Below are 22,305 nucleotides of genomic sequence, written 5' to 3'. Positions count from 1 at the left end.
GCATTATCCAAAATATCGGAGAACATTTTCTTAGTACGACTGAATCGCGACTAACCTAGCTACGCGGCCGATGTTCGTTTCTGGGCATATCGCGGAGACACGCGCCACGCCCCCGTTTCACATCTATTCCCTTCTATGATCTGAGATCGTAACCAACTATTGGAAAATACATTTTGAGCTCTATCGAAATTGCGAGTAGAGTTGTATTTGCAATGGTATATTGGCTACAGTCGCGAATAAAATGGGTAATTCATTTTTGGTGTTATGTTTGTTTTGCGTCGTGTGCCCTCGACGGGTGACACGCTAGTGGCGCCATCTCAAACAAGAGATCAGATTTCAAGATTATAATTAACTCACAATATTTCAGAATCGACAACTTATCTCTTTAGTTGAAATTGAAAAAGATGTTCTCGCTGTCTCAAACAGGAGCATTAAATCGTCGTCTTTCTTTAAACTTCATTAATTGAATCTAGGTCCTTTTTTTCTATAGAACTCTGGAGACAAATCTATAGTAAGTATATTGTTATCCAAAATAGAAATCAGGTAGTTTGATTGCTCGTCTCGGCATCCATTTGTATAGCAGGCACCTATTTACCTATTTGTTGTTTCCATTAAACGCTGAAAGCTTGTGGACCTGACAGACCTCTACCTATTGATTGGCAAGATTTGCCGCTCTTATTTGTATTGATTCGACCGTAGTTTCTGTACCTAACTGATCACAAATAAGCTTGTATACATACTGGGGGTGTACTCCGGAACGCGTTTTCTTTTTTCTCGGCTGTTTCTCACTTTCCCTCTTGACTGTATTTTGGCATGTGTGAAAGAGACGAAGCCTAATCAAGAAGGTGTTGTTCCGGAATATGTAGCCAGCTACAAGTCGTCTTGTTTGACACGGGTTCGAACTTAAAAGGATGGCTCGATCGAACTTGCCCCCGGGAGAATTGTGAATGTTTTTGATTGTAACTCGGTAAAGATAAGAAAAATATCGCGTGTAGGAAAATCTTTGACATATTATTATTTATAAAAGATCAAGAAAAGGGATTCTACTTGGATTTTAGAAGATTCATGAAAAAACATATGCATGAAATCTCGAAACTTGTAAGATTGTCTACAACTTAATTGAAAAGTCCATCTTTCTTGTTTATTTATCTTTTATAAAAATGCTTTTCAATAAGAATTAGGCCCAAACAAAAGGTTATGTATAGATAACAATATTCGTACTTACCAAAAAATATTTAGCATGACAGTTTTTTGTCCAATAAAGTTTGGACTGATATTTCTGAATGGGTATTATTATTCCGATCTAGGAATAGGAACACCCCAATCCCCATGCTAAGAAAATAAATATAGATACTTCGCTCCCGCGCAGGACCGGTCAGTATGGAAATCCTTGAGGAGGCCTTTGTCCAGTAGTGGACGTCATTTGACTGAAACGAACGAACTGCTTGGTTATTTGAACAATGTTTAACATATTTTGTTGTTGTCCGCAGGTATAAAGTGTCCGGTGTGCAGCAAGTTCGTGCTGCCGGACGACATCGAGTGCCACCTCGTCATGTGCCTGACCAGGCCACGGCTGTCCTACAACGGTCAGTAGCTTTATTACTCTCTGAAATAAGTCACTTATTTTTTGCAATTAGGCTTTTTAACGTCCTATTTAACCGATTGAGTCCCAGACGGCATTAATTAATGTCATAACAATTGATTATCTATTGTGTCTAGATTCGCGGAGCTTGAAGGATTAAACTTTATTAAAATGAATGGGTCAAGTTAAAAATTAATCATTACTAGATCAAGAATAGAAGTCTCCTTACATACGTATACCGTTCCTAAATGCTTCTTTTGCAGCTTGACTATTAACTATCACATTCACACTTACAGCCACTTTGAATATGATATCTGTATAACTCGTAAAGTTAGAGTGAGTTATATTGCCAGTGCAATATCTGAAAGCAATTGAGATAGTTGCTGACTTACCCAATTAGAAAGCCTTTTGAGAGCTACTATGGTGAACATCCCCAATTCAGTAGCTTCTGTTTAGATTTGATTGCATACGCTGACACACAATTAAATGTCCTTCTAGCCCTTGCAAGAAAGAACTAACAGGTCCATGAACGATTTGGTAGAGTATTATAAATTACATGAAAACCGCGACTTTAGTGAATATTATTTTTGATTCGCTCTGCTGAACATGTAAATTCGCTGCTCAAATGCTTTTCACAATTCATCCCTGAGAGCGACGAGCAGCGAACGATGGAAGCATAGAAACTGCTTTTTAAAATGCATCAGAGCGCGTTAAAATAATGATCGAACGATCGAGCTGACTTGATGTTCGCGAGGTTTTACCAATCTCGCAATCTTTATGAACATAATTTTACCTAATACGAAGTAAAGCTAGTTAAGTAGAGCTGACTCAATCGTTTTAATAAAGTTTGGCAGTGTAAGGCCTTTTACGGCAGCTTTTTGAGATTACATGACTAAACGTCCGACACATAGGTAGGTAGTTTCATTAATTAACCATTAAAATATTCAGTAACTTTCTATGTTAACAAGCGAGCAAGCGACTAGTCCATTAGCAGCGTGAATGCGATATGCCATAATATTTCCCTATTTACTTCATTCGGCCCAAACAGGCCAGTTTCCAATTCATTTGCGACGTTTGTAGGATGACGACGAGTGGCAAATAAAGCTGATTACAAAGGGCCCCAAATGAATTATTGTGACGTGGGCAAGACTAAGGTTGACTTCCCTTATAAATGACCGGGATAGGTACCCTTTGACTAGGCAATGTTTTTTGCATCTTATGTACGTTCATGTTCTAGGATTCCTACTGGTTGTTGTCGATCCAAAAACATAATTTACTGACATTTTGAATTGTATATTGGCATTTAAATCTTTGGACTTAATAATAGGCTTTCTAACGTGTATTTACTTTCGTATTTCTCACTAAGTAGGTAGTGCTTCAGGTACCTTCTTCAATCTTATTTTCTGACCACTTATTTTCCTTCAACTCGTGGGCGGGTCCACCCAAATACCAAACTTTTACTTACAAACTTGTACCCATTAGCTGTTTATGACACCATCTAGACCCGATTGTGATTTATGGAAGAAAGTTCAGGAATAACCTCCATACCCTTTTCGTCAGTTATCTACTACGCCACTTCGTTTGGTATTTACTAGGCTCTTGTACCCATCTCAAAGATGACAGCCATCCTAATTTATTTAGTTACCTACCCACTTGGTTTGTGTATGAATTAATTGAGCGTTTAAAAAGTAAGGTCAAAGATTATGTACACGAAAATTAAATGAAAGCACAAGCTTTGCTTACTTTGGGACTAGATACGCCATCTAGTGTGTGAAAAATTCCAAAAACATAATTTATTTACTTAAAGTTAGTTCTTAAAATTAAACTAAATTAAGTACAGTGGGCCACAGTTCCAGCTACCAATTTCCGTTTTTCTCTCGCTCTCATCAAATGGTGATTCTTGGCGATAGAAAAAGACGACATGCCTGGAAATGGGTAGCTGGAACTGTGGCTGATGATATGTACTTGATGTACTTCATTATTAAATGAAACCTATTTGCAATGTTTCAGAGGACGTGTTAAACGACTCGAAGGGCGAGTGCGTGATCTGCCTCGAGGAGCTGTCGGCCGGAGACACCATCGCGCGCCTGCCCTGCCTCTGTATCTACCACAAGGGGTCAGTACCATCAACCACCATTGACCATTAGCATCAGCCCACTGCTGTTGGCCTAGGATGCGCGCCACGATAAACTTTGGTCAAAGCATTTTATCGGTTCCTCGTGATAAGCCCATACATTTGTCGTCTAAAATCATCGATAAGATTTTATCACGCCGCGACGCGCATCTTAGCCCGACAGTAGGTCTAAGATGCGCGCCGTGATAACTTTTATCGATGTTAGAATGTATGGGCAAAATCGATAAAATAGCGTGATAACCGCTTATCGCGGCGCGCATCTTAGGCCTACAGCTGGAGTCTGAACAAAGTCTCACTCAGTCACAAAACCAGCCCAGTCAGCAAGTCTTATTCTAGCATTATCCCTTACCTTATAAAAAGTTACATCATATTGAAACTAATTTAAAATAACATTTCTACACTAAACGACATTAAAACCAGTGTTCAACGCGCGTGTTACTAAGGGAGTTTGTGTTTAACATTGGGCGCATAATCTTCACCTCAACTGTGTTTGGTGATGATAAACTAATCTTATATTAACAATATAGGCTAATAATCAAAGAGTAAAATTTAAAACGGCGATCAAACTTAAAAGCGAAAAGAGCTATTGAAAATGTGCATTTCTTTCAAAATATCCAAGACTTGATGAAAAATATTTGCAAGTCAACCAGGTAGAAAGTCGGGAATATAAAATGTAAGTTTTCAGCGACGGAGCTGAAGGTATTTGAAAAATTCGATAGCTGTAAGTTGTTCAGGAACGCTAGACTAGAGCGTGCGCCCTACATCGCCAAGTGGCGCTTAAAGGCGCAGGGCTGCTGGCCTTTTGTGTCGAAGCTTCCCTATTTTATTTATTTACTTTCTCGACTAGCTCCGTCTGGATTTAGTTCGTTCCAAAAAGACTTATGTATCATCGTATATCCCATAAAACAATATTGTTTTGATTACAATTTTAACTGAAAACTACAGCATCACCTGAAAATTCATTCTGCATTACTGAAAGAAAATTAAGTCAGATGAGAGAAATATAATTAATTTTCCATGAACGAGTTACATAACGAAAGTCAAGGTTATGTTTGAATTGATGTTATTATATCTATTAGTTGTCTGTTGTCTATCTCTGTTCTAAAGGCTGAATAAACATTTTATTTAGTACCTAAATTATGAATATTATCTGGACAGCCCTGTTCGCGGCCTATCAAGGGCCCGATAAGCGCAGGGCCGCATGTAGGGCGGCAGACGGCGTGTTGACCCATCGAGATAGGCCGCCGGTAACAACGAGAGATGCTCTCGATAGGGCTTCCCTCTTCACAAGTTTTGTAGTGCTAGCTAGAATGAGGTGTTGTGAAGATAACTTTTTGCCTTGCTTATTACCAGGATGATGATAAAATAGTTACATTTTGTTATAGTAAAATAGGAAAGTTAATCATTCCAATCATTCTTTCTTTGATGATGCTGACGAAGATAACAATTTATAGTTTGTTCTTTGACATAGATTTCATTCGTTCGTTTGAACTTTTAACCAAATGCCATCCACTGTTGGGCAATTGCCTTCAACAGACTTCCTTAACGACTGTCATATACTTGCTCAATTTTAATTGTTCTTTTCTCTCATTCCAGATGTATAGACCAATGGTTTGAAGTGAACAGATCGTGCCCTGAGCACCCCGGCGACTAGTGGCCCGGCTGCCGCCTGCCCCGGCGGCCCGGCAGGCCCCGGCGGCCCGGCAGGCTCCGGCGGCCCGGCAGGCCCCGGCGGCCCGGCAGGCTCCGGCGGCCCGGCAGGCCCCGGCGGCCCGGCGACGCCCCGGGCCCGGCCCGCGGGCCCCCCACGTGCCATGTCGCGAGTGATAATTTTATACAGACAGACTTTGCCCCCGGGGCGTGTAAATATTTATGCTAGTGAGATGTTTTACCATTTAATGATTAAAATGATTAAAAACAAAGACATTATAGTAAATCGCTAATGGGAAATTCTCGGTGGAGTATTAATGATACTATTAATTGTAAATTTTACATCGTTACTCTTTAGTTAAACGCAATATTGAAAGTTTGTTTTTTAATTTGATATGTATGTATAANCTAAATAATGTGTATCGTACAGTTAGGATTCGGTTATGAGCAAGGGTTATGTTATGCAGTCCTGTGATCTACGCGGTTTACATATCTGTTTCGTAAGCTTATATATAATATATGATTTGATCTTTTTCATCTTGATAATAAAGTTGATTTGTTTCTAAATTTTCGAAGATTGTTTTATTTGTTACCAAAAGATTGTAAGCAGGTGGCACAATTAAGGCTAATTAATATGTATTTAAATTAAGACAACCTAGTCCCGATTTTTGTAATGTTTAATCGAAATTTATATAAGAACAAGCGTTTAACACGGCTGCACAGAAAGGTGTTTTTCTGTAATGTCGACGAATAACTATTACTTATATTAAATGATGATAACTAAAAATTAAAAACATATGTTGGTTTTTTATTTAATTTTATTGTACTTATAATCTATGCATACTTATTTGATTAACATAATCACATTGAAGAAAATTTTATTTTAGTTGGTTTTTATATTGTTACATTGTGTAATCTGTGAACATGTAGACAACTATAAGGAAAATAGGTATTTCACACTGCTAAATGCTGATTATAAATAAATAGGAAACCACAAAAGTTCACAAAACTATTGTCAGTTATAAAATTAATTTGTAATGTCTCTATTTTTTATCTAAGAAGATAATATGAAAAAGAAAAACTTAGTTGTAGAACTAGTAGACATTTTTAAATTGTTGTACCACCTTCGAGGCGTAGAGAAAAAGATTAATGCCAGTTCTCAACATCAATCCCTAACTTTTACGCGACCCCTATGGTAACATTTAACAGGAAATTTGTTTTCAAAGAGGTCACTTAAAAATTAGGGATTGATGGTGAAAACGACATAAGAGTATTCACAAGAGAGACATATAATAAAATTGTAAATATTATTATCGACTGTACATTTTGTGTGGGAATAAATTTATGAAGATTTACTGAAGAAAGCTTGGAATGACAGTGGCGCCATTTTGCAATATGTAAACATGTAAACATTTTGCAATTTGTCGTCTAAACGAGAATGTGATATTTGGTTAATTTGGTTGCTAGCCCACATATCACATTTTGCATATATTTTTCTCTGATATTTCAGTAGATATCATAAAAGCTCAGGACACAGCTTACTATAACAAATTATTAAAAAACTATCTAACTTCCCCGAGATATTAGTTGTGCCTCTTTGAATTATGTCGGCAGCATTCCTTGCAAAGTTATCAAGAGCCACTGGTGAGTGGCTAAGACCGCAGCGTGGCTCGGTGGCGGCGGCCGTAGCGGTGGCGGCGGCCGTAGCGGTGGCGGTGGCGGTCAGCGCATGAAGGAGCGGTGTCGCGGCGCGCGCGTCACTCGACCGCCGGGCCAACCCATGGCACCTGTGGATATTTACGAATGTAAATTTCTAGATAATTTACTAACGTATTTTTCCACTCTTCTCATAAATATCGTAAAAGGTAACCAAGAAGGTTTCCACCAAAGCAGAGAAAAGGTGATATTTTTTCATAACCAATCGGATTTCAGAACCTACGCTAGAGAGGTGTGGAATACCTGAAAACTGATTGGTTATTCAAACACATCTTCTCTTCGTCTTGGTGGAAACTAGCCCTAAGGGACATAACAGGCCTTTCCAACCCATCAGGCAAGCATTGGAGAGTGCAGGTCAACCCTCTATTTGGCTTTGAACATTTAGAGAAGGTCATACTACTACAGAGGAGAGTCCAAAGGAGGTCCCTGACAAGACAGAAATTTGGTAAAATGGTCCCTCGTGACTTAAAGGTTAAGAACCACTGATCTAAGGTGATATTTATGCCGGTTTTCACCATTCAATCACAAATTTTTAAGTGACCCTTTTGAAAACAAAATATCCATAAGGGTCACTTAAAAATTAGGGATTGATGGTGAAAACGGGCATAAATATCACCTTAGATCAGTGGTTCTTAACCTTTAAGTCACGAGGGACCATTTTACCAAATTTCTGTCTTGTCAGGGACCACTTTTTTTTTCAAAATCCTATTAAAGGGGAGGTCGATTTCTCGCCCGTTTGCGTTGTGTTGCCTCGACTCATCACCTCACGTGACTTGTTTATTACGATGTCTTCGCGGACCACTTGGAATGCCTCCAGGGACCACCAGTGGTCCGCGGACCACCGGTTAAGAACCACTGCCTTAGATTATTTATACTAGGACCTTTCCAATACCCCCCGCTACCAACCGGGCAACATGGAAAGCATTGGGGGAGGCCTATGTTCAGCAGTGGACGTCCTATGGCTGAGATCATGATGATGAATACCCCCCTACTCTATTCAGAAGTGATTCGATTTTTCTACTGGCAATACAATTTTAAAACAATTATCATAGACACGCATATCAAGACACAATTATCTTTTTTAGGATACAGAAAGAATTTATTATAAGAATGAAGCTTTCGATCAAGAATGACGTTAAAACAAGAACTAGTACTGACCCATCATGTACTGCGATGCGGGTGCGAAGTGGCCGAAGTGTTGCGCTCCCATCTCCCAAGCGCCTCGCCCTCGACTGCGAAGGGAATAGACAAACATTTCAAACAGAAAATTCAAACTTTTTGCTAGAAATGTAAAGAGTTTTTAAACAGGTACTCGCTATTTTCTTTGTAAATAAATAAATTCAGAATTCTCAAAACTAAAACCCGGTCCGTGAGCACGTAGAATTTTGTCCAATGACCCCTAGCTACCCATCCTTATCACTCGCGAGTAATTATATTGCTGTCGCGACTGTGCGACTGGCACCCGCAGTGAGTGTGCGAGCGCGATAGCAACATAATTACGCGCGAGCGATAAGGATGGGTAGCTTGGGGTCATTGGACAAAATTCTACGTGCTCACGGACCAGACTATAGTCTCGTGTGGATCATAAATAAAAGACAAAATAGGCGGCAAAGGCCTAACTGTGTCGGTGTTGGGTTGGCCGATCCGAAATTGGAGGAATGCGGGTTCGAACCCTGTCGTCCGCTGGACTATTGTGGTGATTAAACTCGTACACAAAGATACATTTAGCTAACCACAACAATAACCACAAGGGATAAATGATTTTAAAACAGCTAGAGACTAAATGAGACTCAAAAAGGTTACTTCACCCTAATTTAACAACCAGGTAAGACCATAAAGATGAAACAAAACATAGGCACTGAACATTTGATATTATGGTTTTTTGGTATTGCATTTCACAAGAGAAAAAAAAGGACTTGAATACAGTGTATAAACTATGTAAAGCCTGGTCTGTGAGCACGTAGAATTTTGTCCAATGACCCCAAGCTATCCATCCTTATCGCTCGCGCGTAATTATATTGCTGTCGCGACTGTGCGACGCGCGCCCGCAGTGAGTGTGCGAGCGATGGTGCGCGAGTAGCTTGGGGTCATTGGACAAAATTATACGTGCTCACAGACCAGACTATAGACAAACAACTTAGGAAACTTTTTAGGAACTATATTGGGAATAAAACAGTGGGGTCATACTCACAGATGGCGGTAGTGCGTGTGCACCGGCGCGGCCGAGGCGAAGCGCCCTCTGTCGGCCACCGGCGGCCCGCGCCGCATGCCCCTGTGAAACGAACACAAGATTTGAAGCGATGTATCATTGGAGAACAAGGCTTTCAAAAGTACAGAAAACAAATCAGACAAAGGTGACTCAGTTACTTTCATTCCCTTTTGTTGTTTGTTTTCAGCTGGTATATGGAAGATTTGGCTGAGTTTAGGGATCTATGAGGGTAGACCGAGATTATTTTTTAAAGATATTTGGGTCTAAATTTTATATTACATTAATGTGTTTAGTAAAACCTTACTAGGCGCTGCTGGTTTTTAGATATAATGGTGCCCTCTAGCTGGGTAGAATCGAAGGCAAGGTAAAATGGCACGTGTGGCGATCTATGTGCGCCACAATGTGAACTCATTGGTCCGCCCGCGGCGCTCCGTGCCGCGCGCTCCTGGCCGGCAATAAAAAAGAAGATTTTATATTGTCACCTTTGACACTAGCTTTTCTCTTGCTCTTTTGATTTTGTTCAGATTGATAATTTTATTTCTTTTATGTTTTTGTAATTTAGTCAGTTGTAAATATATTTGTTTATTGAAAGCCGCTTATAATTTGCTGAACATCTATCTCCGATAAATTAATGTGAGGAGACGTTCGATTCGTCTCCCACACACGTAATAGAGTGATTTCTGTGCTCAGCAGTGGAATTTTAGGCTAAAGATGGTGATAATTTTAATAATAAGGGTATCAAGCTCTATTTAAGGCTCTCGTTCTACCCTGGAGATGGTACGAGTATTAGGGTGTTGAAAGAGTACATAGTACAAATAGTTTAACTGCGCACCCGGCGGCCGTGACGTCACATCGACGCTCTGATACGAACGGGGCGAACGCGGGGGAGGTGTGCGGGCGAGTGGGAGGGAGAGTCGCTTTCCAGCGAGGTGCGCAGTTAAAAAAGTAGCGGGTGGTAGTAAAAAATTAGTAATAGTTTGTATGTAGGTGAGGGTTCTCTCTTGGCTATGCTCGGTGTTTCTTTACGAGATCGAATCAGAAATGAGGAGTAAACCGTAAACGCTACGTAAAAACGTAAACTAGTCGCTGACATAGCCCGACGGATTAGCAAGCTGAAGTGGCAATGGGCAGGGCACATAGTACGCAGAACTGACGGCCGATGGGGCAGCAAGGTTCTGGAATGCCGCGTACCGGAAAACGCAGCGTGAGACGTCCACCCACAAGGTGGACCGATGACATCATAAAGGTAGCAGGGAAGCGCTGGACGCAGGCCGCTACCGATCGATCAACATGGAAAGCATTGGGGGAGGCCTATGTTCAGCAGTGGACGTCCTATGGCTGAAATGATGATGATGAGGGTTCTCTGGTGGGCGGTCACCTGGCGAGCGGCTGAAGAGCCGTGAAGTCGTCCACGTGCAGCGAGGGCGGGCGGACGTGTTGGGACTCACCTGGCGAGCGGCTGGTAGGGCGCGTGCGTGTGAAGTGGTCCACGTGCAGCCAGGGCGGGCGGACGTGTTGGGACTCACCTGGCGAGCGGCTGGTAGGGCGCGTGCGTGTACAGTCGTCCACGTGCAGCGAGGGCGGGCGGACGTGTTGGGACTCACCTGGCGAGCGGCTGGTAGGGCGCGTGCGTGTGCAGTCGTCCACGTGCAGCCAGGGCGGGCGGACGTGTTGGGACTCACCTGGCGAGCGGCTGGTAGGGCGCGTGCGTGTACAGTCGTCCACGTGCAGCGAGGGCGGGCGGACGTGTTGGGACTCACCTGGCGAGCGGCTGGTAGGGCGCGTGCGTGTGCAGTCGTCCACGTGCAGCCAGGGCGGGCGGACGTGTTGGGACTCACCTGGCGAGCGGCTGGTAGGGCGCGTGCGTGTACTCTCGTCCACGTGCAGCGAGGGCGGGCGGACGTGTTGGGACTCACCTGGCGAGCGGCTGGTAGGGCGCGTGCGTGTGCAGTCGTCCACGTGCAGCCAGGGCGGGCGGACGTGTTGGGACTCACCTGGCGAGCGGCTGGTAGGGCGCGTGCGTGTACTCTCGTCCACGTGCAGCGAGGGCGGGCGGACGTGTTGGGACTCACCTGGCGAGCGGCTGGTAGGGCGCGTGCGTGTACTCTCGTCCACGTGCAGCGAGGGCGGGCGGACGTGTTGGGACTCACCTGGCGAGCGGCTGGTAGGGCGCGTGCGTGTGAAGCGCCGTGAAGTCGTCTACGTGAAGCGAGGGCGGGCGGGACGTGTTGGGCGGGCGCGAGCGGAACGCGTCCGCGCCCTCCGCTCGCACGCGGGCCAGCGCCACTGGGGACAAACGAGTCAAGTTAGCTATAGTATATCATGTTAATAGAATAATAGTAGAGAGGAGCCTCTAGTAAGAGAGGAGGCTTGCCACGCTTCCTCACAACTGAGGGCGTCCGCTAAAATTTGCGAGGAGCGAGTGCCTGCGGCGGCCGTACGTGGTTGGTTAGTACATTGATAGGTTATTCAATTATTCAAAACACTTCTTCGCTCTGCTCCGCCTTGGTGGAAACCGGGCTTTACGGAGATAAATTAACTTTATGAATATCAATTATAGTAAAAAGAGAGATTTATCCCAATAGGACAAATAAGGACATTACATTTAAGTTTTTATAGCACACTTATCAACCCGTAAAGGGACGAACACCATATCGAATTTCGTCCAATGACCCCAAGTTACACTTTCTTATCACTCGCACGTAATTATATTCCTGTCGCGACTGTGGGACGGGCGACCACAGTAAGTGTGCATCCGTAGGAGAACTAGAGTGACTGACATAGCCCGCAGAATCGCTAAAATCAAGTGGCAGTGGGCGGGGCACATAGCTCGAAGAGCTGATGGCCGCTGGGGCAGGAAAGTTCTTGAGTGGCGACCAGTGGGCAGGCCTCCCACTAGGTGGACCGACGATCTGGTGAAGGTCGCGGGAGGTACCTGGATGCGAGCAGCGCAGGACCGTTCATTGTGGAAAACCTTGGGGGAGGCCTTTGTCCAGCAGTGGACGTCATTTGGCTGAAACGATACGAACGATACGATACGAAAAAAACCGTTGGTTACCTGCCGGGCGCTTGTCGTCGCTGGGCAGCGGCTCTGTGCGCGCGTCCAGACAGCCGGCCAGGCGGCGCACAGCGCTCGCCAGCGCGCCCGCCCCTCCCGCGCCGCCCCCGCCCTCCAAATGCGCGTTCGCTATCTCCATTATATCGCACGGCACCTGGAACAGTTGTTGACAGTGGTGGGCGTTGGTAGGCAGGCAAGGAATATAAAAAAAATTCTGTACGGGCGGGGGGAAATGAGACACAACGACGGACGGTTGATATCCCGCTGCGGCCAAGACACCCTTAGCCGTCGCTATGATCAGTCCGGTGAGTCTGCCGGGCTGGCAGCGGGTCCCCGCCGCCTACCTGCCGTCCTAACGCTGCTGCCCTGGGCGACCTGGGCGCAGCTTCCTTCCTATCAAACCCTTATTATGTCTAAGTATCTATTGTTAGGCAGGGCTAGGGCTCTAGGGACTTAGTGTCTAAGGGAATAGGGACTCTAGACTCACTAGGGAGTTAGTTCCCTTCCTGACCTCATATCCCGGGCACGGGAGCGGTGCCTTACAAACACTGCCTCCCACCCGTACAAAATCCTTGGACATTTACACTACCCTTCTAGTCCCAAACTAAGCGAAGCTTAAATACACATATTGTGGTCAAATAACTGCCTTGTTATGCATAAAAAAAATACACGAACGAACTTAAATACATTTTTTTTCAAATACATATTTAATATGCATATTAACACCAAGACCCATCACAGAAATTAAAATTCATCATTTCAATTTCTGCCCGGCGGGAATATTAGTCCGTTCTGAACCATTACACCAAACGGCTGACAAGGAATGAACTTTTAACTTAGTTACACTGCATTCAAGATTGATCCCAGAGTCAAACTTTGGTCGTATAAAGGTCGATTCAATATTCCATAAGACTTCCTGAACTGTAAAACTTTTGGGTAGTAGCAATGGAATAAAGTAAACAAAAACATGCTGAACCACCTCCATTTGCTTAAAAAATACATTGGATTTTCTCAATCTGCTTGACCAGGGTGGGAAGCATAGACCAAATTATCTATTTGTTACTGGTTACAATCCTCTTACTTCGTTCGTTCGTTCGTTCGTTTCAGCCGAAAGACGTCCACTGCTGGACAAAGGCCTCCCCCAAGGATTTCCACAAAGACCGGTCCTGCGCCGCTTGCATCCAGGTACTTCCCGCGACCTTCACCAGATCGTGTTGTACCCACTCCTCTGAAGGTTGGAGNAAGTCGTCCACGTGCAGCGAGGGCGGGCGGGACGTGTTGGGCGGCCGCGAGCGGAACGCGTCCGCGCCCTCCGCTCGCACGCGTGCCAGCGCCACTGGGGACAAACGATTCAAGTTAGCTAAAGTATATCAAGCAGGGTACTGTCTGTGAGCATGTAGAATTTTGTCCAATGACCCCAAGCTACACTTATCCTTATCGCTCGCGCGTAATTATATTGCTGTCGCGACTGTGCGACGGGCGCCCGCAGTGAGTGTGCGAGCGCGACAGGAACATAATTACGCGCGAGCGATAAGGATGGGTAGCTTGGGGTCATTGGACGAAATTCTACGTGCTCACGGACCAGGCTTCAGCTAAAAAACCGTTGGTTACCTGCTGGGCGCTTGTCGTCGCTGGGCAGCGGCTCTGTGCGCGCGTCCAGACAGCCGGCCAGGCGGCGCACGGCGCTCGCCAGCGCGCCCGCCCCTCCCGCGCCTCCCCCGCCCTCCAAATGTGCGTTCGCTATCTCCATTATGTCGCACGGCACCTGGAACAGTTGTTGACAGTGGTGGGCGTTGGTAGGCAAGGTCAATGAACTTTCTTTTATGTTGGTTACACTGTGTTCAAGATTGATCTCAGAGTCAAACTTTGATCGTATAAATGTCGATTCAATATTTAATAAGATTTAATAAACTAGACAAATATAAGGAAAGGCTGAAACATCACACAAACCAACTCGCTAGAGAAATAGTGGAACAAACCCACAAGACCACCACAAGACTGAAAAGATGGCAAATATTACAGTTGGACCAAAGATGCTAGTGGATTGCTGAATATTGGAAGGCTGGACTAGATTGCTACGTGAATTAGTAAAAACCGAGGGAGAGAATTTACTGGAATACCCCTCCTCATGAACACAAACAAAAATGCAAGACAAAACATAAGTCTAAGTCGATTGCAGATATAAAAAGGGGAAAAAAAAAGATTTAATAAACTGTAATTATTGCAAGCTTTTTGGTAATATGCAATAAAAAGTATTCTCATATACATAGATGATGACAATGGCATAAAGTTTAAAATTGTCAACATTGGGCTTCCTCAATCTGCTTAACGTAGCCCAATGTTTGGTCTGCATAGACCAAAATTAAATTATCTATTTATCTGTTACAATTCTTCTACTTCTTCTTGTCGTGTCGACAACAAACGTACACAGCGTCAGCCCAAAACTCCTACTTACTCCACTGCGAGAGATAGTACAAGTAAAAAAGTTACAGACATAGCCCGCAGTGTTGCCAAACTTAAGTGACTGTGGGAGTCGCACGTAACTCTTAGAACTGATGGCCGTCGGGGCAGAAAACTTCTCAAGGTAACTACAGATCGGACCGACGATCTAGAAAATCGCGAGAAGCACCTGAATGCGGGCAGCTCAAAACCAGGATATCCCTATAGAAGGTCTTTGTCCAGCAGTAACGTTCTTTGGCTGAAATGATCAAGATGACGGTGTTCCTTACCAGTTCATTATCATTGACGTCATCTTCTCCACTGGCAGCCGGCACATTAAGCCAGTACCCAGCCGTCAGCCGTTCATCAGCAGGGTGCGGCGACGCATGTGTCGCTCGAGCCAGGAACTGAGCCACCAGCGGCTCTGGCGGCACCGGCGGCGCCGGCTCCGGCTCCGGAGTGCCTGGTGCTTCTGTGTCTTTTAGCTTCTGAAGGTGGCTGCAGAGGAAGCTCGCGTTGGCTATTGCGTCGTCGTCGAAGCTGCGCTCCTGAGAAGGTAAGATAAGTGGGTATTGAGGCTGGTGGTGCCATTGATTTTGATTTGGGAAGGTTGAATGTTCCTGAGAAAAGCGAGAGGAAGTTTGAGTCTGGTGGTGCCATTGATTTTGATCCGGGAAGATCCAAGGCTATGGTTATTCTATGGAATCTTTGACGTAAAAAATAAAATTAAAGCAAGTTGGGTATTAGGCACCGTTTATTCCCAGTGGTTCCATTTGACAATTCCTTCACACGAACTAATGGGAATAAACGTTAGACATTACCAAACGATTGAGAAACCTTTTATAAGACGTTTAAACTCGATTTGTCCACAGTCTTGTAATGGAATAGGAACCTATAAAAAGTTATTAATTTTTAATAATAAACTTATTTGAAACAAAATATTTTTTGTCATTCTCAAAATAATAAATAAATAATAATAATAAATTAATATCCTTGGACATTTTATACTGTGCTTCTAGTCCCAAACTAAGCAAAGCTTGTAACATGGGTACTAGATAACGGACATAAACATACTTAAATACTTTTTTGTAAATGCATACGTATTATACATAGAAAACACCCAGTCCAATACAAGCAAATATGTTCATGCACACAAATGTTTGTACTGTGAAAAATCAAGCTCAATATCAAATATTGACGAATGCAGCATACCTTCAAAGTCTTCTCCAGCGTCAGCACAGGATGGTCTTCCTCGGCCAGCGAGTAGCCCACCATATCGGCCATCTCAGACGCCGTCAGCACGGAGCGCCGGCCCGCCGCGCCCTCGCCCTCCTCTGCCCTCAGGATGCGGATCAGATCAATATACATGCTCAGGCACTCCGCCCGGTCCTCCCCTGGACCTAACAACGCCCACTTAAAAAACTTCCCCAAAGCCTCCCGCTTCTTCGTAACGAATTTCCTGAACTGCTGGAAACCGTGCTCGTGGTCCGTCAACACGAAGTACGTTCGCAAAATAGAAGACGCGACTGCGCAGGTCTTAGTCGACGATTCCAGGCAATCGGCCGACGCTTCCAGAAACGCTGCGAGAGCGTCCCTATTCGGCAGGGAGTTCGATAGCAAAGCGTCGCTGTTCGCCGATAGAGGAGTCAGAGTGATTTCGATGTCGCAGAACGCGGCTAAAGCGTGAGCGGCGAACTCCTGCGCCGCCGCATGCTCGTTCGAGCCGTTGACCGAACTGAGCACCCCGCATAGTGCCGACTGGATTTCGGTGGCCCGGGGCCCGCCGCTGTTCATCGTGTGAAGCACCGCGCATTTGACCGACGCGTGAGACACCAAGCACGCGAAAAACCCTAAAACCCTCGCGGTGCTCGCTGTGGTGACCTCACCCTGCTTCAGTTCCCTCATCACGGCCCCGACGGCGGCCCGCGCGACCGTGAACGCCGTATTCGGCGCCAGGTCCGCAATCTGAACGCAAACGCGCCGCAGCATGTGCACCACCGGCCTGTACGTGGACGTACAGATGATCTGGACCATGTCCGTCAGGTCGTTGGACAGAGCGTGCAGGTGCGCCGACCACAGCCGCCGCTCGTTGGACGCGTCGGCCAGCTCCCGTTCCGTGGGAGTTGTTTTCGTCTGCATCGGCAGCGGCAGAGGCAGCAGCTCGGAGAACACCAGTAAGCCGGGGACGAACGTGTACGGAGCCGTCATCGTGTAGGAGATGACTTCCGAACAGAGAGACGTCCAGGGTCCTCGCCGTATGGAGTCCCCGTCGTTCGCGTCATCGGCAATCGGTTGAGCGTAAGCCAGTAACGCTCTAACGGAAGCTTCGGCGGCTTTCGCGGCGGTTCGGTATCCGACGGATCCCAGGGGAAACGTTTTGGCGATCCCGTAAGTTTTCAGAAGGACCGGAGCCGCGGTCAGGTCGCGGAACCTCGGGCCGCGGCACCGGACGACTCGGGCCAGCATCTCGTCCAGTAACCTTAAGCACGGGAGGAGCATTTGTGCCAGTTGCAGTCCCTTTGCCGAGGCGAAAAACGCTGTGTGCATGCTCGGCTGCTCGAAATGATTCGCCAGGCGATCTAAAATGCCGACCAAGTGCGCCACTCCGTCCAAAGAGAACAACTGAAGAACGTTGTACTTGTACTTCAATTCGACGTACTCGTCTGTGGAGGATTCACAAGCTATGGTTGAGTTCTTATCGTAATCAGAAATGCAGAAATGTCTCAAGATTCGCAGACACGTCATCAGCTCGCCGGGCAAATCGGCGGAATGTTCCAGACTCCCTTTTAATATTTCCACGCACTCGGCCAAGTCATCTCCGGACTGCAGTATGGTTTTTTCGATGGGTTTCAGATAAGGACTGACTTCCTGCAGCACACTGGACACGCTCGGCTCAAATCTGTCGTGCTCATTCGTCACATTGATCAGTCTTTGTCCGTATTTCTTCAGAAACGAGACGTTCGCGGAGTATCGCACGGCGGACACGATCAGCTCGATCGCGTATCCTTTGGCGGGCGACTTCTGCTTCACCGGCGAGTCGGTCTTGCCTTTGCCCTTCAAATCGTTTTCAAACACTTCCATCAAGCAATCTGCGTTATCTCCCATAACGATCACGTCGGGCACGGCGGTTTTGCCGATGTTCCCAAAACTGAGACAGTACAACGACTGGAGCCTGTCTATCAACTCGTTCTCGTCAACCTTGCCAGCTTGGAGATCGCAGATGGACTTCAAGTAGTACAATGCCTTCAATTTGTACGCCATCTCTAGTCCTAATATCTGCAAGTCGCTGGAGGTACTGAGATCTTGAGGGTAGATGAACTCATCAGGATTTTGTTGGCCGTACGGCTGAATGAGCGTTTTGAACAGTAGTTCACTCAACTGCATGTTCTGATATAGAAAATTAAGACCGTTCTCCGAATTAACCAATTCGTAAATCAAATCGTTGATAGGACTTGTGACAACCAGATTGTTGCAAGTGGCCGGACAGGTCAGCAAGTACAGGCACACTTCGAGAATGTGATGGACGTTGAAGAATTCCAAGAGAATTTCGTTAGAAGATTCTTTGTTTATTTCGAATTGGGCAGACACGGGTAGGAATCGCTTCGGCTGGGAGAGGTGGAAGCATTGGGTCCGATACATGTAAAGGATCTCTTCTAGAGCGTTAATTATGAATTCTACGTCACTCTCAGACAGCTCTGTGTCCTCATTGTGGGTGTTTTCAGCAGCTGATTTATTAAAATTCAAGACAAGATCGTGTAACTTTCCCAACAGTTCGTATATGTTGAGCTTTTTTATCAAAGCGCTGATAGAAAATTTAATTCTAGCCAGTGGATTCGTCTGCATAATGGAAATGAGGGCCTGGTAGCCGTTCTTCGGCTTATTATCATTCTCGTCTTTCTTGTCGAACTTGGGGAATATTGTCTCTTGCATGAAGTGTCCTACAGACTCCTTAGAAGACAAGCAAGCATTCAAAGATCGCAATATCATCAAACGGATGCTCAGTGCCATGTATTCCTTCGAATATATTTCCAGAAGTAACATTGGAATATCTATACCTGCGCTCAGAAACATTTGCATTACTTGTCCGTTGTGACGATGACACATCAGCGCCTCGGCGAGGCGGATACCGCATTTCATGTGCCTGATTTTGTATGTAGGCTGTTGCTGCGCCAAAGCAAATTCAAAGTTGAGACCAATCCTACAGAAGGTCACGAGAAAGTTGTAGATATCAAGGAATTCATCATCGCTGTTGTTCTTGCAAAATACGCGCAAAATTATGTCACTGTTCTTGCAGAGGTTGGTGAGAGAAATAAAAAGTTGCTCGCATTGGTGCACCCATTCTTCTCTGGCTGAATTGTCAATTTCAGTGAAGGTATTGGCGAAAAACTTCTGCTCTCTTTTCTTAGCCGCTTTTGTTAACTCCGATATTTTGAATAGATCTGGGCTCGTGGCGCACAGCTCGTCGTAAGTTGCACTAATCACGTCTTTAACGCCTTCTTTTTGTGCGTTCGCGAGGAAATGAATTTTGTTAACATAGTCATACTTTAGCCATTCACATTTGAATGGGTTATAATATTTTATAATGTCGTCTACACCGCAGTATTCGTTTACGTCATAATCTACCTCCATGTAAGGTGTTTCCTCCAGATCACAGATATCTTCGTCAGACAGGATGGGTTCAAATTGCTCAGCATCCATGGATTCTTCTGCGTTCCGATTGGGCGATTCGATAGCTTTAGCTGCCGTTGCATTGTCAACGATCGGGACAGTCACGAGGGTGGAATGCTGCGGCTCAATATAGGGAGCATTCTCGACCTCCTGGGAAGGACTGCGAATAGAACTCTTGTGCCTATAGCTTGGATGGTAGAAATCGACACGAGGTATCTGTTTACCGGCTCTATCGTAATCACCGCCCTCCTCCGATCTGACCGAGTTAATAGGGCTGGAAGCATCTCCTTCTCTGGGAGAGAGAGGTCTTCGGCTGCTCTCCCCGGGGGGCGTGCGCGGCCTCTTCCTTGGATCATCCCTACTCGGCGACCGGCTGCCGTAGCTCGAGCCCCGCATCCGGCCGTAGGGCGAATGACGTTTTCTATCATACGACCCTTGCTTTTCATACGAGGGCGCCCGTCTTTCGTAGGACGACCCTCGCTTATCGTAAGGCGACATGCGCTTCTCATACGACGGACCACGCTTTTCGTAAGACATTTTACGCTCATAAGAAGGCGCCCTTTTGTCGTAGGGCGAACGTCTCTCGTAGGACCCATCCTTGTCGTAGGATCCGGCGCGTGAGCGGTCGTACGACGCATCACGATGGCGACGGTAATCGTCTTTCTTGTAGGACCCGCGGTCCCAGTCGCGATCGCCGGACAGAGCGCGGACGCGGTCCCTGTCGATGCTGCGGGACCTGGATCGACTCATCGGGCGGTACTCGCTTTTGATCGGGTAATCCCTATCGCGCGAGCGCGACCTAGAGTGCAGACGGTCGATCCTGTCCAGGCGGGGGCTCCGGTCGCGGTGTCTCGACGACTCGCGACTCCGGCCTCGGTCGAGCGACCGGCGCCTGCTCCTTGTGTCTCGCCTATCTCGGTCGTGCTCCAGGGATCTCGGGCTGCGCCTCAGTCTGTCCTCTCTCTCGCAGCTTAAGTCCCGACGGTCCTTCTCCCACTCGTTGTCTTCCAGGTGATGGTAGGTCCTCGGGTCTTTGGGCGGCTCCGCGTCGTAGTAGGGGTCGGCTCTGTAGCTGTCGTAGTTTTCGGGGTAGTTGGTGGCCTGGTAGGCCTCGGCGGGGGCGGCGACGCTGCCGGTGTAGGAGGGGATGGGGTTGGAGCCCTCGGGGGTCCAGTCGGGCGGCTGCGCGGGGGCCACGGGGGGCACCTCCCGCGGGATGGGGGGCCGCTGGATGCTGGGCGGGTTGGCGCCGATCGGCGTGTCACTGAGGACCTGCGTTAGGTTCCCGTAGACTGCCAAGGTGATGGTCGTGTACCAGCCTGTAAATAGCAGATTCACATCACAGATGATTTATATTTCCATTATCAAATCTTTACAATTATACAATTTTTAAAACACATTGTGTTGTGAACACTATGACAAACAGAAAGCATGTTTTTTTTAATTAGTGTTTTTCATAAGTCATGTCATAAGTGCCACTTGTGGTCTAAACTGAATAAATATTTTTGATTTTGATTTTCACAAAATCTGTTAAAAATACAATAAAAAGTAAAAAAAACAAAGGCAAAATATGGCTTCATAGCCAACCACCACAATTTTTTATTTATTTTACAAATATGCTAAAGAGTGATGTTAAAATAAAATGTTTTATAGATCTAAATTCTAAAGTTAGAGGCCAAAGGTACATGTGCGGCACATGACTGTAAATGTGTTGACTGGTGTCATTTCAAAATCTAGATTTAGTACAATATAATTTTGTTATTATACAAAATAAAGTAGGTATGACGTGATGTTAAGTGAGTTGTCAGTCTAGGATGGTACAGTAGGTAGCTAGGTAATATTGTTTTCTGATGTATTTCAATCTCAGCCGAAGCAAATTAAAAAATAAGAGAAAGTATCAATAATAAACTCCAAGCAGAATAACTTATTTGTTATTTATAAATTATTGTTGTATGAATTCTGTTCTGTTAATTTTACATTAATAAAGGTAACAAATAACAATTGGTAGATCTGAAGTCATCATATTGTAAGTAAACTACACAGTAAAAGGTGGAAAAAGGTAAAGGAATGCTCACTTAATTTTAGGTCCTGATGATTCTTACTTATGATTTAAATTCGCAAACTAACCTCGCAATACAAGACCATCAGTTGGTATCCGCGGGTGGTCCAGTCCAGTGCCGCATTCCATGTGTATCTGGCCATTTTGACAGTAGTCCAGACTGCCGAGGGCCTCGAACGTAGACGCGCCAGGCTTGCTGAGGTCATTCACGAAGAAATCGATATGGAATTTCGTCGGATTCGTTGCACCGAGACGCACTCCGCCGGGAAAGTCGCCTTCTACGCGAGCCCCCAGCGGTATAATGCGAATCTCTCGCACGTAAACCGACTTCGGAAACTGCACGAGGTCCAAGTTGAGCTCCTAAGACAAATTAACACGGTTAAAACAGAAAATACAACAACAAAATCGCAACAAATGTTGGTCGACATACTTCACTCGTATCGTGGGAAAACGTATCGAAAAACAAAAGGTCGGGTTGTTCAGGAGCTGCCATGTTGGAGTCCATAAATTAGGTTTCTTATTTTGTTAAATAAACATTGTATTTTAACCAAAATACTGCAAAAAGAAGAGTAAAATTTCAATGAAAATGCTCAAAGCGCATCCGCGACTTCGCGTCGTTTCGGTATTTGACAGATGACAGATGAAATTTGACAGTTTGACTTGACACTGACACTTGACATTTTGCTTCGTCTAACACAAAGGAATAAAAATTATAATGCCAATATTTTTTTTCTTGCAAAATAGGAAATGTTCTGTGTATTTTATGATCTTTCTTTGTAATTTTCCTTCC

General features: G+C 45.4%; 2 protein-coding genes across 2 annotated transcripts; one reads left to right on the top strand and one right to left on the bottom strand.

Moving 5' to 3' along the window:
- Window positions 1-1,466: 1,466 nt before the first annotated feature.
- LOC114352441 (E3 ubiquitin-protein ligase znrf2-like) lies at window positions 1,467-5,720 on the top strand. The gene is made up of 3 exons (XM_028304052.1): window positions 1,467-1,586; window positions 3,593-3,698; window positions 5,313-5,720. The coding sequence occupies exons 1-3, from the start codon at window positions 1,553-1,555 to the stop codon at window positions 5,368-5,370; spliced, it is 198 nt and encodes a 65-aa protein (XP_028159853.1). The 5' UTR covers window positions 1,467-1,552; the 3' UTR covers window positions 5,371-5,720.
- A 58-nt stretch (window positions 5,721-5,778) lies between these two features.
- vir (VIR_N domain-containing protein) lies at window positions 5,779-22,147 on the bottom strand. Its single transcript, XM_028304053.1, has 10 exons — window positions 21,946-22,147; window positions 21,584-21,875; window positions 16,001-20,775; window positions 15,079-15,336; window positions 13,961-14,114; window positions 11,778-11,789; window positions 11,442-11,577; window positions 9,274-9,354; window positions 8,241-8,314; window positions 5,779-7,153 (listed from the first exon to the last, which is right to left on the bottom strand). The coding sequence occupies exons 1-10, from the start codon at window positions 22,018-22,020 to the stop codon at window positions 7,089-7,091; spliced, it is 5,922 nt and encodes a 1,973-aa protein (XP_028159854.1). The 5' UTR covers window positions 22,021-22,147; the 3' UTR covers window positions 5,779-7,088.
- Window positions 22,148-22,305: the final 158 nt, after the last annotated feature.

Source organism: Ostrinia furnacalis, unplaced genomic scaffold (assembly GCF_004193835.3).
Source record: "Ostrinia furnacalis isolate ACB-3 unplaced genomic scaffold, ASM419383v2 OfSCF1353, whole genome shotgun sequence".
NCBI classification, from domain to species: domain Eukaryota; kingdom Metazoa; phylum Arthropoda; class Insecta; order Lepidoptera; family Crambidae; genus Ostrinia; species Ostrinia furnacalis.
The sequence above is the reverse complement of the archived record's forward strand: the minus strand, read 5'-3'. Positions and strand labels throughout refer to the sequence as shown.

What these genes read in the sequence shown, in the direction of transcription:
- vir (XM_028304053.1), bottom strand. Translation starts at nt 22,020, where the DNA reads ATGGACTCCAACATGGCAGCTCCTGAACAACCCGACCTTTTGTTTTTC. An exon ending in CCCTACCAGCCGCTCGCCAG is followed by an intron (nt 9,355 to 11,441) that starts GTGAGTCCCAAC and finishes TTCGTTTCACAG; the next exon opens with GGGCATGCGGCGCGGGCCGC. An exon ending in CGCATCGCAGTACATGATGG is followed by an intron (nt 7,154 to 8,240) that starts GTCAGTACTAGT and finishes AAATATCCACAG; the next exon opens with GTGCCATGGGTTGGCCCGGC.
- LOC114352441 (XM_028304052.1), top strand. Translation starts at nt 1,553, where the DNA reads ATGTGCCTGACCAGGCCACGGCTGTCCTACAACG. An exon ending in GCCACGGCTGTCCTACAACG is followed by an intron (nt 1,587 to 3,592) that starts GTCAGTAGCTTT and finishes GCAATGTTTCAG; the next exon opens with AGGACGTGTTAAACGACTCG. An exon ending in CTCTGTATCTACCACAAGGG is followed by an intron (nt 3,699 to 5,312) that starts GTCAGTACCATC and finishes CTCTCATTCCAG; the next exon opens with ATGTATAGACCAATGGTTTG.